The following is a 15077-nucleotide window of genomic DNA, read 5'->3' on the forward strand; positions in this document are numbered from 1 at the left end:
ATGAACCAGTGACGCCAACCATCTGGTTAACCAGAAAATTCGCTCATCCAATCAGTCGATGTAGACAGTGAGAAAAAAAGTGTATTTTTCTTTGCACAGAGTCACCAGATGACAGCGAGCTTTCACCTTCCAACTGGACGGGATTGGTTGACCTAGAAGAGGAGGACTCATTTCACAGTGCTGATGCCTGTAAGTACAAATGCTAATATCGACTCCTGTAAGAAAGAAAACTGGGTTTGATGGGCAAAGACAGCACAAATGAACATTCACATCATTGTCTCAAGCCTCAGAGCCCTGGTCCTCAGAGTCCTCGACAGCATATGTAACCCTCCAGTTAATCCCAGGACAGAACTCCTTTGACTGGGGAGAGTCACTGGAGCCTGGACCAGACTCTGAGGAGTTTCTCCTGCCCCCAGTCCATCCAACTCCTCCTGAGAAGAAGGTTGGTTTTAAGCTTCTGTTGGGACATTTTAAACACTGAAACAGGGACTTTGTATTGAAATCAACTTTAATTTTAGGTTATTTCCAAAATCGTCAAGTCCATTTGGAAACCTTGGAACTATCTGATGGGGACTGAAGATGAGGAGGGAACCCAATCACCGAGTGAAGAGTCAGAGGAAGAGAAGATTGTGACGAAAAAGGTCGACCAGGGTTCACAGGAATCCAGTACAGCATCATCAGGTGAATGGATTTGTCCTGTTTAAAACCAGTGAATTAAGATTAGTCAATGAAGTGGGATTTACTACATTAAAATGCTTTTATTACTGAATGAAATCAGTTTTATTTTGTAACATATGTACTCCTCAAAATGTGTATACAGACCTTGATGTATGTCTTACTTGGAGATTGCTATTATTCTGTATAGTTTAAAAATAATAGGACAAAGGGGACATGCTATAGCTCTACAGGCTCTATATGGCATAGGTCTATTGCACAGGGTTGGGTTTCTTCTCCTTGCACTCTGTCACAGCTTATTTGTCTACCCTCAATTGTTCTCCTATCATAATAAAGGCTAAAATGCCCCAAAATACTTAAACAAAAACATAACGAGAAGAAAGAAAGGACACAAATACTCAAATTATAGACCTGAATGCACACATGGTCATTGAGTCTGTTGGGAAGACTCATTTGCAATCAGGTTTTCTATTGAATTTTACTATTACATTAAAAGTATATTTTTTTTGACAAATAAAGATCAACACTGTGAGAAATTGAGTATTTCAGATTCTAAATTGGGATCTAGCTGAGACGGGAGGAAGGCCATTTCTTAGGAGGCACATTTTAGAACTGTGAGACAATTGTCAAAATCTGATCAAAAGATGTTAAATCGAGCTCAGGTCTGTGTGGGAGAAATGGGAAGAGGAATAGGAAGAAATAGGCCATAAGGAGACATCTTATTTAGATTTTTCCTTTTTTCTTCAGAACCGCAGCATCTGTGTTATGAAACACTGACAGGGCTTAATGCCAGTGTATATTTATGAGCATGTATTTGGAGCATATTTGTTCAGTAACTCGCACAGTGTGTGATGTTAGGGATGAGCAACTCAACAAGATGATGCATTAAGCCCCTGGAACAAAGTTTATTAAGAAACAGTGACATTGGGGGGAGAGCAGACGCCTTTATTGAGAAGAGCAGAACTCCTTCTGAAAGAAAAGCAAACTCTGAAGTCACACTGACATACAGTAGCTCAGCTGCCACTCCCGCAGGACTGCTTTCAAGCTGTGATTGATACACAGTGTGACAGCTGACGTGTTCTAGCTTTAAGCGGCTGCTTTCTTCACACTGGGATACAGTCTGTAGCAGAGGTTCTCAAACTTTCTGCGGTCAGTAGGGTCACTGAATTGTTTCTCATTTTTGTCACTGAGTTTTTGCTTTGGAAAAAAATTACAATGATAAGTGATATAGCTTATGCTGGCCACCATTTTCACTCTAAGTAACTGTAAACTGGGCACCATGACACTTAGACTGCCACTGAAACTAGTTTCAACTTCAACTTGTAAAGCGATGCGGTGTCTCCCAGTGACATCAGGTATTCTATTGGCCAACATGGGTGGATAAGATATATCAGCATATCAGATCGTGCCTTTGTCCTGTGTCATCATAACAATGAATCAACATTGCAACTGACTAATGATGCCATCTGAGCACTCAGGTATCATTAGCCAACAAGTTAGCTAATACTTTAAAAAACTGTAGCAAATCAACATGAGTAGCCTAAATTTGCTAATAGTAAATCTCACTTGATAATGTACTTATTATATAGTATAAGTTAATAAAAAAAACACTAGACATGCAGACCATTTGTTCCAGAGGAGAGTTTTATAATGGAAAAACATTATTATCATGATACAGGAACAACACCTCTGTAGCACATCTATACATATGGACATTATTAGACGAATAAATTATTATACTTTTCAGCTAACTTTTCTGGGGACCCTTTGACATGACAGCTTTTGTTATGTACATATTGGGTACCAGATGGGTTGAATGTAATGGTTTGCAGAGTAAAGGATCCAATTTCAAGACAGTGGAGCTCAAAAACAAAATGTGAGTTTTAATTCTGAAATGCAAGGATATAGTTGAAACAAAAAGTCAGTCTGGAAAACCAAGGAGCAGAAACAACATGGCTGGAGACAGTAGAACAAGGCACTGAGCAAACATCAGCAGACTGATGCAACACAACAAATGTAAATACTAAAACAGAGAGGTGCCTGTGAAGGTTCTCAGTCATCCAGGTCATGGTAGTCTAAGGATCCTTAGACTAAAACAAAGAGGTGTGCTACAAAGCAAGTTCAGCATAGCTGGGCTTTCTTTGCATTAGTTGGCTTGAAAAAAACTTAAAGCTCCAGTCAGAGATAATGGGTATCACACCAGAAAAGGTGGTGTGTGCCCACATAACATGTTTTTATGTTTGATGCTGAAGAGCCAGGTAAAAACAGAACTAATTAAGTGACTCTTAAAACTCAGAATTTGAGCTCAACATAGCTCACTAAACCATTAATCGCTTCATTGTACACACGCTCACTGAGGGTTAAACAAGACACAGATGAACATAATCATAAGGGGGAAATAAAAGTCAAGGACACACGAGAGTACTAACTATCAAAGTAGGACAGGATGACAATAAACCCCCAAAAAACTTGAACTGAAAGATTTAAGACAAAAGAAAAAAATGTCTAAACAGGAAAGAGAAAAAATATGATAACAACAAACGTAAAAACAAATAAATATGAACTAAGCATTAAAAAGAGGAAAACATGAAACTAAAGGATTGAAACCCTGAGACCATGACATGGAAACAAAGGAATGGCATTTGTTTGTTGTTACCTGTACTTGAACTCCACGGAAAAGTTGGCAAGTGCAGTAATTAAATTATATGTTAATGAAAAAATCTATTCTGTAGTACAGTAAACTATGGTTAATCAGACTCTCTGTTAAATAAGATGAAACTTATTTAGGCAGGGATAGCTCAGTAGGTAGAATGTCTGCCCCATGATCGGAAGGTCGGGGGTTCGACCCCACTGAACGGCTACCTGAGGTACCCCTGAGCAAGGTACCGTCCCTACACACTGCTCCCCGGGCGCTGCACTGGTGGCTGCCCACTGCTTCACTGGGTGAATGGGTTAAATGCAGAGGAGTAATTTCCCTTCGGGGACTAACACAACACACTTTACACTTTACACTTTACAAACTTGGATATGACCAAATAATCTTCTGAATCTTTTTTGCTTTTTGCACCCTGGTGTTCTCAAATAGATATTCACAGACTTTTAGTGTGCAGCAGAAAGAAAATAAGAAATAAGAATTTATTATTTTTTATACCTATGCTTGATTGGGTGCCTCATTAGTGTTTCTTTAATGCTTGGCGGTTTTTCATTAGTTACACAGTAACAAAGACAGGCAGACACTCACTTGTATTTGTGACCACTGTGCCGCTGTACTGAACCCTGAACCATTTCCTGTGTGATGCTGTTCTATTAGCACATCTCTACCGGTGTATCAGTGGAATGAGGATTTGCACCTTAGACATGGGAACCAAGTTTGGTTGCGAATGTGAGCAGACAACAGAAAAGGAGTGAAATGGAAGTCATCTTTTTCCATTTCCTACATGTCAGGGTTCAGCAGGTTCACAGGTCTGTGTGTGTCCACAGTGGATGAAAGCGGTTTTAAAACAGCAGGCATCTCTGTTCAGTGTGTTTAAACTATGTTAGAGTTACTGATTTAATTTTGAGGCTTTTTGTGCAGAGCTTTTCAGTTTGATTCTCTTTGGACTGACTGAATCTTTGTGTGTGTGCGGTGTCTATTTTAGCTAACAGCGACTGTTTTTGAGGTAATAATGACACAGGCATCTATTTAAAGTTTATCACTTAAATCTCTCAGTAACTTTCAGACTTCAAGTCAATCTATTTTTGTTTCTTAGTTTCTTACAACTTATTGATAGAAATTATTTATTTTAGCCACATCAGAGAATTGTATAGCTTTCACACCAAAGTCTGCCTCGTTGCATTCGCTGCCTGATGCAGCAGTCAGGTATGTGTGGATGTTTTGATGTTAACAAGCCTTCATTGAAGAGAGTTGTGGGATTCCAGAGTAAAATATACAGTGCACTGACAATACTGCAGCGCAACGTTAATTATTTTTGCTTAACGTGGGTTGATTTTTATCCGTTGTGTTACATAAATGTTAAGCTGACTAAAGTTTCAAAGGTAGTGTGGTGGATATTTTTCATCTGCCTTTGTACTTAAAAAAAATGTCTTATGAAGATTTCTTCATTTCTTTGGCATAAAAATGGAAATGTGAGATACTTCATAGTTTTCACTATCTACAATAATGTACAAAAGTCATGAGCTACCCTACATTTCTATATATTTTGCTAAGAAAATGGAAAATAAGTGCAATGATTTTGTGAAACGTGTACAAAAATACATGGAAATACAATATATAAGAAACAAAAACATAGTTTGCACAATTCTAACAAGCTTAAAATTCAGTATTTGGTATCACTGCCTTTATTCTTCAGCACAGGCTGAGCTCTCTTAGACAAGCTTTCTTTTCTAAGAGACTACTCATTTCTTTAAGTAGTCTTCAGGAATAGTTCTCCAGGCTTCTTGAAGGACATTCAAAGCTTTTCTTTGGATGTAATCTGCCTCTTGTTCTGTTCTGTCAATCCTATACAGCTTCAGTAATGTTAAAGTCTGGGCTCTAGGGAGGCCAGTCCATGTCATGCCAATAGTCAGTGTCACTGTCAATCAGACCCTTTCCAAAATCTGATGGTACTTTTCTGAATTCATAATTCCATTTATTTTGGCAAGGTCCGCAACACCATTGGCTGAAATGCAACCCCAAAACATTACAGAGCCTACACCGTGTTTTACAGATGGCTGTAGACACTCACTGTTGTACCTCTGTCCTCATCTCTTCTGTAAATATTGACAAAGATTTATATAAAAAATCTCAAATTTAGATTCATCACTCCATCAGGCCTGTGGTCACTTACTTCCAGTCCAGTTCTTGTGTAATTTGGCATACGTCATCCTTTCCTCCCTGTTTCCCTTCCTTAAGTACGGCTTCTTGACGGCCACCCTTCCACTGAGACCATTTCTGGTGAGGCTTTAATGAACAGTAGGTGGGTCAACTGAAGGGCCAGATGCTTCTCTCAGGTGAAAAAGCTGAAAACAAGTGAAAAAGCAACCAATGACCAAAGAAAAACTTTGAAAGAAAGCCCCGAGACTCTTGTTCAAAATCACTTTTTGCACAGTACTGTAAATCTATTTGTCCAGAATTTCATAGTCGATTGATCCTTGTTTTGAAGATTTTAATTATAGTTGTTTATTTTTTGAGTATTTTTGCCATGATGCAGATGGTAATGGGACCCAAATGAAGACTCAGAGGGGAGGTGGAAGTAAACTGAAAAGGAAACTTTTATTTCATTCTGCTGCAAAGCATTCAAATCAAACATACACAGGAAAGACAAAAACAGAATATAACTACTGACAAGGAACACAAGGGGAGGAAAACTGCACGTAGGAAACAGACACTGAAACAGGAACTGAGGGGAAGATAACATTATTTATACACATGAGGTATTCAAGTGAAGTGGACAGGGGAGAGCAATAAGAAAAAGCTGAATCTAATGACAATGAGACTAAACACAATAACACAGGAGCAAATGAACTACCAAAATAAAACAGGAAGTAAATAATAACTGGAAAAGGAAAAGACAGGAAGAGGGCAAAGGAAACACTGAGGAGAATGTTACCAACATTATTAGACTATAACCAAAACTGAAGACTCCAAAGCCAAACAATGACACTGCAAACAGAAGACTCCTAATAACATCAGTAACCACAAACGTCCAGAATATAACCCAAAAATCCCATAACAAAACCCACAGACCGTGACATGTTCGATATTGTTCAGCACCAGCTCAGATATTTTTCCCTTAGAAAAATCCTGGTTTATTCTTTTCATGATTATGTCTTGTTGACATTTAAACGTCAAAAAGACACAAACACTGCTTAATATTCTGAAGCTTCACGCTAGACTCAGACAAATGAACTGCATCAAGTTTGAGTAATTCTACCCATACTTCACATACAGAGTTATCTGGTCTTACTTTTCCATGTGACATCCAATGTTTGACATATTATAGAGGCAAGCACTATTGAGGCTTCTTTTTTAATGGCTTCTCTTGCTCTCCTGCTAGATAGTGTTGTTAATATTGAAGTGTAGAGAGTGCAGCTACAGTTATGGAGGAAAACAGCTGATGTAAAGCTCACACAGCTTAGAAGTGTTTGTTTTATCACCCTTGGCGAAGCCGAGAGAATCCATAAGATGAATTTCACTTTGTAACTCTTGTCTTGGTCTTTTAAGCTCCTTTCTCTGTCTGGAGTAATTGGATTGCTGACTTTTATTGTGCTTCTCTTTTTCTTTGCCTTATGCCTGGCACAGGTTTGCTTTCTTGGGGAACGCCATGGTTCAGCAGTCCCCCAGGAGAGAGCACCACACCAGCGAGTGAAGATTCACCCACTCATCTGGCATCTACTTTGGCTGCCTCCAGAATATCTATGACTACAGAGAGCAACAAGAGCTGGGAGAACTCAGAGACACCCACGTCCACAACCTCCAGGCCTGCACCTGAAATCCCCTCCTCCAGCGGAGACGCCTGGATCCGTGTCGATGCCGAGACCACGACTCAGCCTGGAGACAAGAGGGAGGAGACGGTGACCTCCAGAGCCAGTGGGAGAGGACGAGGAAGAGGGAAGAAGAACAGAGGGGAGGACAGGAGCAGGGGAGAAGAGAAGGGGAGAGGAGAGGAGAGAGGGAAGGCAGAGGAGGAGGGAAGTGGAGAAATCACCGGGGCAGAAGCAAAAGGGGAGATACAGGTCTCACGCCGGCCAGTCGGAACAAGCAAACCAAGAGAAAGATCCAGAGAAAGATCCAGAGAGAGAGGTCACAGGAGAGGACACTCCACGACTACCACAACCACAACCACAACTGACACGGCCACAACCACAGCTGACATGACCACAACCACAACTGACACGACCACAACTACAGCTGACACAACCACAACTACAGCTGACACGACCGCAACTACAGCTGACACGACCGCAACCATAGCTGACACAACCACAACTACAGCTGACATGATCACAACCATAGCTGACACAACCGCAGCCATAGCTGACATTAGCACAACCACCACCATCACCACTGACAGGCCTCATGAGCCAACAGACATGACCACATCTGGTACAGAAAGTGACTTTCCTACTTCCAAATCCTCCCCCGCTTTACCAGAAGCAGAAAAGTCATCCCTGTCAGTCTCAGATGCCCCATATCAGACACTATCTTCATCTCCATCTGCACCCCCATCCACCATGCCATCCATCTCTTTCTTCGAGCCATCCCAATCTGAAACTGAGTCTCATTTTCTCCCCTCATCTATCCCCTCTTCCTTCTCCCCAACTCTAACCCCTTCCTCACCTCCACTCCATCCCCAAACCCCATCTTTTTCACCTTCAGTCCCTTCTAACGTCCCATCAGAGGCTCAAACTGTTGGATTGGGAGACACGGCTACATCACCTCATTCAAAAAATCAGGAAAGCTCCACTGACGCCCTAACACCACTTCACTTAGTCCCAGTGGAGAAGGTGGTGGTGAACGGCTCTCTGGATAACCCTCTGTCACTGTCGGGACCCCCAGATGAGGAGGAGCCTGCCTGGTCTCATTCTGTGGGCTCAGGGGCCCTGTTACCTGTCACCATGGAGGAAGAAAGCAGCAGCACAGGAGGAGGAGGAATCAACATCAGCACCACAGCGCTCAGTCCAACATGTAAGCATCTTATGTCTGTTTTCAGATATTTTGTTATCCCTTTGGTTGCCTTTACCTTCTGTGCTTGCTCATGTAACTTTTGTTAGTAATCCAAAACTATTTTTCTTGTGTGTAATTATAATTTAAAAGAAGGAAAATGGGGCAAAGAAAACACAAACAGTCAGACAGACATATTAATAAAAGTTATCTGGAAGGGAAAACAAAGGCAGGCTTTAAAAGCAACTTTCTGATATAGCTGTTCATCACAGTTTATGTTCTCTTTCATCTTTGACCTTTTGTGCTCACCATTACAAGCACTTTTTGTGTTCGGTGACTTATTACTGAGGATGTTGGCAGTTTGCAAATGTCTTTTTTCCACCCACCTAAAAAACCTCGGTAGGAAGCTCAAAGATTCACTTTAGAAATGGGACCAGGAAGATCTGTTCTTTAAACCTGTCATGGCCATAGTCTGTTTATAAAAGAAACACATAAATCAGCCAATTGTTTGTGTCGATCAAGCCGTGGTTCTGAGAACATTGTATGGTAGCAACTCAATCACAGGGTGGCCAACACCCCTAAGGCTCACCCTCCTTTATCATCTACTCTAATCTAGACGATAACTCACAACTTGAACATCATAAGACTTGAAACTAGTGCTTTGAGTTGTCTTTATGATTGTGCATTCACACTTTTTTGGGGGCTTATGCTAACTCCTGAGGTAAATATGAGGCTCTTTAGCAGCTAAATCCTATTCTATGTTCACCAGCTGGTCGCTGTCTTCTTAAAAAGACGTGAAAAGTAGACGTGACATTAGAAATCTTTTTTTTATGGGTGTTGAAAGCAGCTGTCTGGAAATCCAAACAATGACGCTATGAGTATCGTTAAAGGCAATTTTTTGGACGATAATCACCATGAATGGCATGCTTCACATTGCATTGTTGTAGTAAAGATCATATCTGCTTTAATGGTAGCTCCAACTGACTGGGCAGCATAATGAAAGTTAAGTAATGCATCAATACTAATTAAATTGTCTTCAGGGTCATTTGCAAAGCAATATAATACACCATCCATTCATTGAGAAATATAGAAGCGACTTCATCCTTCAAGTAAGTACACGCCTGGTGCCTTACTGACAGCGTGTGTCATGTCCTGTTCCTTGGAGTAAAGTCTGAGGCGTGTCTGTGTAAGCTGTTGTCCCAGAGAAAACTGAAAAGTAAGACGCGGGTTGTTGGATTAAAAAAAAAAAGAGGGAATTATCTTTCAAGGCTACCTTTTCATTACTTTCCCTCTGACCTTGCCTCTGGCTTATTTATTCAAAAGATGCAGTTTGTTTTTCCTGGCAACAGAAGATGAGCCCACCATGCACAACTCATGATTAAGTCCGCAGCGCAGTGAAGCTGCTGGCTGGCCACCTGGTTTACTTCTTATTTTGTGCTTGATAATGAGAGCGCACACAGAAAGCGTCCTATCGCTGAGCATTTCAAAGCCCCCTGGGCATCATGCTATCACACATTTCTATGGTGATTTATTTTTGCTCTGTGAAAGCTGCTCATGTCTGTGGCAGGCGTGGTGAGGAGTCTGCGGATGGAAAACAGCTGTAAACTGTATTGACAAGTAGCCGAGGGCAACCATCTGGGCCGCTGGTGCGCAGTATGAGGGTTGATTGATTGAGTGAGAGACCCTAGAGTCATGCAGGCAGAAGGCCATAAACACACAGTTATATTTTTTTATCTATACAAACAGTAGAGTGGATGAAGTCACTCGCTGCAGATTGGACCCGAACAACAGCTTTCAGCTTTACACGTCTTTCTCGTGTACACACCTCTGCTCGGGCTCAGTCCCTTGTGGTTGGGTTTCATGCTGGTGGTCATTATTTGCTCTCCTGACTGGATCACAGAGCACTTCATCAGTCAGCTGAATCAATGAGAGAGAGGAGGAAATAGCCTCAGGTTTGCTTTAAGGACCTTTAGCAAAAGCGCATTGTTCCTCAGAGGTGAACAAACACACATGTGGCTCCACATTCAGTGCACAAACACGCACGTCTGATCTTTTTAGGCAGATTCTTATCATTCTGTGGCATTTAAATTGCAGCCAGCTGTCTTGTTTCCACCTTTCTATTTGCGAGTGCTTATGCACGAATCATATTTTCAAGATAACCCGTTCTGTCGCTGTGCCTGTGGCTATGATTACCAGATGCAATGCATAATCTGTGGATTAACTGTCCTATCTCTGTAGATGTATTTACATGAGTACAGTTTTGCTGTTGCCAGCTTATTGTTGATGTTGGAACCCGAACTGTCAGCCTCTGTGCAGAGCGAAGGGGCAGTCCACTCTGTCAGCTCCCACTACGGGCTATTGATTTTTCTGCACCACTCGCTTTAATGAACGAGCAGTCGCACAAGGTTTATCTTTCACACATACATACATACATCCACACACACACGCACACACAGAGGCGTAAATCTGCTTGTCACAGCAGTTGATATTTGTCAAGATGTGCCATGACCTTGACTGATGCAGAGGGTGCAAGTGCACGTTAGCCCACACTGATGTACATTAAATGAAATGCATGGCTGGTTTTAGCACCTGACTTCAGCGGAATTCAAAGCGTGATCCGAGAGGAGTAGCTCGCAAAATTCATCACAGAGCTGAAGCTATTGACAGTTCTTTCTCTGCGCTCGGGTCCTTGTGGTTGAAAGCTCTCAGTGCTCTTTTGTCCTTTAACCTTTAGCTCGCAGCGTTATGATCATTCAGAGGATGTGTGCTTCTGATCAGTTATTGAAGAATCTCACCCTGAGGGCTAATCATAGCCAGAGTATTGATTTTAACTCACTGTACCATGTAAATACACAAAGCCACACACCAAGACATTCACTGTCAACCTCACAAACACACACCACCCCCACCTAAGCAGCCTTCGGTGTCAGGGAGAGAGCTGGCAGAACAAAGACTCCCACAGCCGAGCTTTTGTGGCCAGGATGAACGAGTGGTGGTTTTCAAAGACCTTAACTTGCTATAATGAGCAGCTCAGGGGAGAAACACGTGGTAGTGTGTCAATTGATATGGAAATTTTTAATTGTGGAAATGGACCACACACACGCACACGTTTAGGGGGTGAATGGCTGGGACGAGGCGCTCAGCGGGAGGTCCCCTCATTTCTGTTGAGGATGGCTAATGTCTCAAGTTCTCACGCTGCCCACTATGCTCAATGGAGTGAGCGCAAGGCTCGCTTTCCATATGGTAACCATGACAACTGTGGCTGTGAGTGGATGGCGAGGTTGAGGCTCTTCGGCTTCTGATCCCTTTGAAAAGAGACGGAGTGTGAAATGGATATGCATCTGTTGTAACCGCTGGTTATGACTGAGCAGCGCTGATGGAAAATTTAGAGCGCCGTGTCTTTTTTCTTTCTTAGAATCATACATTGATTTTATTGAGGAAATTATGTTTAAGCCGTCCATTTTAAGAGGATTAACACAGAAATCTTTTCACCGCCTGCGAGATTAGATACACCTGCTTTTTCTTGAAAAAATAAACGATATCTACAAACACAAAAAACATTCTCTTTTACAATGTTGCCAATTAACAGTTTCATTTTTCCTCCCTTCACCTCCCTCCGTCCGTCTGTCTGTTTTAGCTGAGGTGGAGCCCTGCATGACAAACCCGTGTCTGCACGGAGGGAAGTGCCTTCCTCAGGGAACGGGCTACACCTGCTACTGCCCACAAGGATACACTGGGGAGAACTGTGAGATTGGTGGGTCACGCTCACACATACACAACACACACAAACATGCACAGTGATATAATGAAGTCAGCCCCCTGTCTGTCTGTATTTAACAAAGTAAGGCTCTCTAACAGCCCTTTTGAAGGGTCAAAGGTCAAGCTGTCCATCACTGTGGGAGATAAGGCCAATGGGAGGCAGAGGTCAAAGGTTAAGTTCACACTGTCAGGGTTGGCTCATGGTTACAGTCCCTCAAGGTCAAATTAAGTCAGCTTTTGCATAAAGAACTTTTATTTTATCTAAAAAAAATGTGAAGGAAAGAAAAAAAAACTGCTCCAGGACAGAAATGACAAATCTCTGCCAATGAAACTGACTTCCATCATTACAGCCTCTTGAATTTTGTAAGCTGAATTGATTTCTTGTCCCTTGAAGAAAAAGATTAAGGTTCTGGAGTCATGTCAAGGCCGCTTAGTTTTACCAGGAGTTAAAAAAAAAACCCACCCTACTAATAATATCAGAACTCACTGACTCAAATTAGCACAACAAATGAATGATTTGTTTCCCACCCAAATGGCTTCATGTGCCTTAAACTTGATTGATGAATCTTTTCATTGAATAGATTTATGTGCTGCTGATGGACAGAAACTAAAAGCAGAGCAAAGCTAATCTACTTTGCAGAGGTATAAATAGAGTTGAAAGCTGCTGTTCTCTGTTATTTGTAACTTTGCAGTCAGTGATGCTACAGATAGAAAGAACAAGGTCAGAAGGCCCAACCGGCTGCCATGTTGTACAAAACCTACTGAAGGTGACGCGAATAAAACTATCAGACACAGAAGGTGTGTCGGTTTCACCATTTATTTCTCAGCATGTAATTCAGTCCCTGACTTTGAGCTACTTATTATTTCAGCTGATAAGATGAGATCTGAAATGTGCCTGCTGAGCTGTTGTGTTATTGTGGTCAACCAATCTTAATATAGATCGTATCGATACCAGCGCTGGTATTGGATACTGGATATACGATACTAGTGCAATACGCCTGATACTTTGTTTCTCTCCTCTAAGTGCAGTATGTAGCCCACTGAATTGTGTTAAATAAAAGCCTTTTTTGGAAAAACATGCTGAATGAAAAATCTCTGAACCTTTTTGTGTTGACTGTCACGTCTATTTTATTTATAGCCTAGAGCACATTTAAAACAACAGACGTTGACCCAAAGTCCTTTAGAGACAGGCACATTTACATCCCAGGTCTCCAAAAAAACCCAGTTTACATGAAAAGCTGAAAACTGTGCTTTGTTCTGTGTATTGTCTAATTATTATGGAAAGTAAAAACTATTTAGCGGTCATTAAAATCTGTTCAGTTTTTGCATGATTCATCTCATAAATCATGACACACAGCTCTCCCCTACATAAACTCCATCTACAGGTTAAAAGGATCACTACTGGTATTGCCAATACTGGCCCTTTATTTACTTGGTATCGGATCAGCACCACTGGTGGTATCAGGAAATCAGATTGTGTTTTGATACAAAAACACACATCTGTGTAGATACAATATGGATCGCATGTGTCTTCATAGAAAAACAATATTTAAAACTGCCAATATGAACCCCAAATACAGCCGAAGTTCAGCTGTGTCCAACACACCATTGCTAACGATCTGATTTGCACACTAAAATGATGTGTTGGATTTTTTTTTTTAGCATTTTCAAAGTGTTGCAACGTACCCAGTACTGTGCCAAGTGCATATCTAAAACCAGAGGTTTTAGAGTATGCAAGCAAAGGACATAACACCAGCAAAAATATCCCACAATGCAATGCATTCATGACATACATAACAACCACTGCCAGGTGGTGTTCAAGTCAGCTCAGGCCCATAACTCTGCAATTTAGGTGTTAAGGTGTTTAAATACAGCTTTCTGGCATATTTTCTTTTTAATTTGTTACTCGGTTCTCTCAAAATGAGGTCAGGTTACCATAGAAACACTCTCTAACCGTTTATAGGTGTATACTCATGCACTAAATATCTGAAGCTGCTGTTCCCTTGCTGCATCATGTGCATGCAGGAAAGTCTAAAACAAAACCAAAGTCACGTTCTCTGTTAATGGCTCTGTTAGTGTCAGCGTCACAGTATCATTACACCGAAATATAAGGTGTTTCCTGAAAAATGTATGTATATGAAATGTTTTCAGGAATTGTATTAATGCCGTGAATACTGATAACGTCCCAACATACTGTACACATTAACTTGACTGGCTCCCCAACATAGTAATATTTCAGAAGAAGTGCATACAAGCCTCATTCTGTCTCTGCACGTCCCAAAGCAGACACCAGAAGCACTTTTGCTTCGGGACTGTGACCCTTTGAAACCGAGATATAAATCTGCCTTGAGGGTCCAGATTGGTTACTTAACACATGCTCTGCTTATTAAACAGCAAGTCAACAAAGCAAGTCGCACACACACAGTTGCATGCACAGTAGCACCCAGTTCTTACTAAGTTTTGTGCGTTCAGTCACGTAAAAATGGACGGATGGACAGGCAGACAATCAAACTGACAGCCAGCAGCCGATGCGTGGGCATGATGCAAGGCTTTGTTGTGGATTTGCAGAATTTGCAGTATTATGTCTCTGAGGAGCAGCATCCCCTCTGCATAATGGATGAGAGGGACAATCGGATCAGACTTTTTATAGTGAACAACAAAGAGCTGCACTGATTTTAATGGGGGAATGAGAGAGTTAGTGATGCGTGTTGAACTGTGTGTAGTTAACAGTGCTCCCACTGATCCCGAGGTCATTCAAAGTCAGGCTACACATAACGAGGCCGGGGGGTTCGTATGCATTTGTTATATTTATGAACAGGTGCCTGTGATTTTGATGATTTGAATCATGTAAGACTGAGTTCAACATTCAGTACATCATTTAATTTGAGTTCCAGTTAAAAAAAATAATGTCAGTTTGTTGCCACAGAAGCCAAAATCCTGCACATCGTGCCTTTAAGGTAGTTTTTTCTTCTCAATACAACATGAGAATTTTGAGAAACTT

The 15077-nt window shown here is 41.4% G+C and overlaps 1 protein-coding gene across 2 annotated transcripts in view; it reads left to right on the forward strand.

Moving 5' to 3' along the window:
• The window catches only part of LOC100704480 (neurocan core protein), a 50609-nt gene that overhangs the window by 24871 nt on the left and 10661 nt on the right, over positions 1-15077 (forward strand). For both annotated transcript variants that reach the window (XM_005476182.4, XM_003437962.5), the window contains exons 9-13: positions 100-189; positions 285-442; positions 519-681; positions 6956-8341; positions 11955-12071. In XM_005476182.4, the coding sequence (XP_005476239.1) occupies positions 100-189; positions 285-442; positions 519-681; positions 6956-8341; positions 11955-12071 (1914 nt within the window). The remainder of the gene's footprint in view (positions 1-99; positions 190-284; positions 443-518; positions 682-6955; positions 8342-11954; positions 12072-15077) is intronic.

This window comes from Oreochromis niloticus, linkage group LG18 (assembly GCF_001858045.2).
Source record: "Oreochromis niloticus isolate F11D_XX linkage group LG18, O_niloticus_UMD_NMBU, whole genome shotgun sequence".
In the NCBI taxonomy this organism is placed as follows: Eukaryota; Metazoa; Chordata; class Actinopteri; order Cichliformes; family Cichlidae; genus Oreochromis; species Oreochromis niloticus.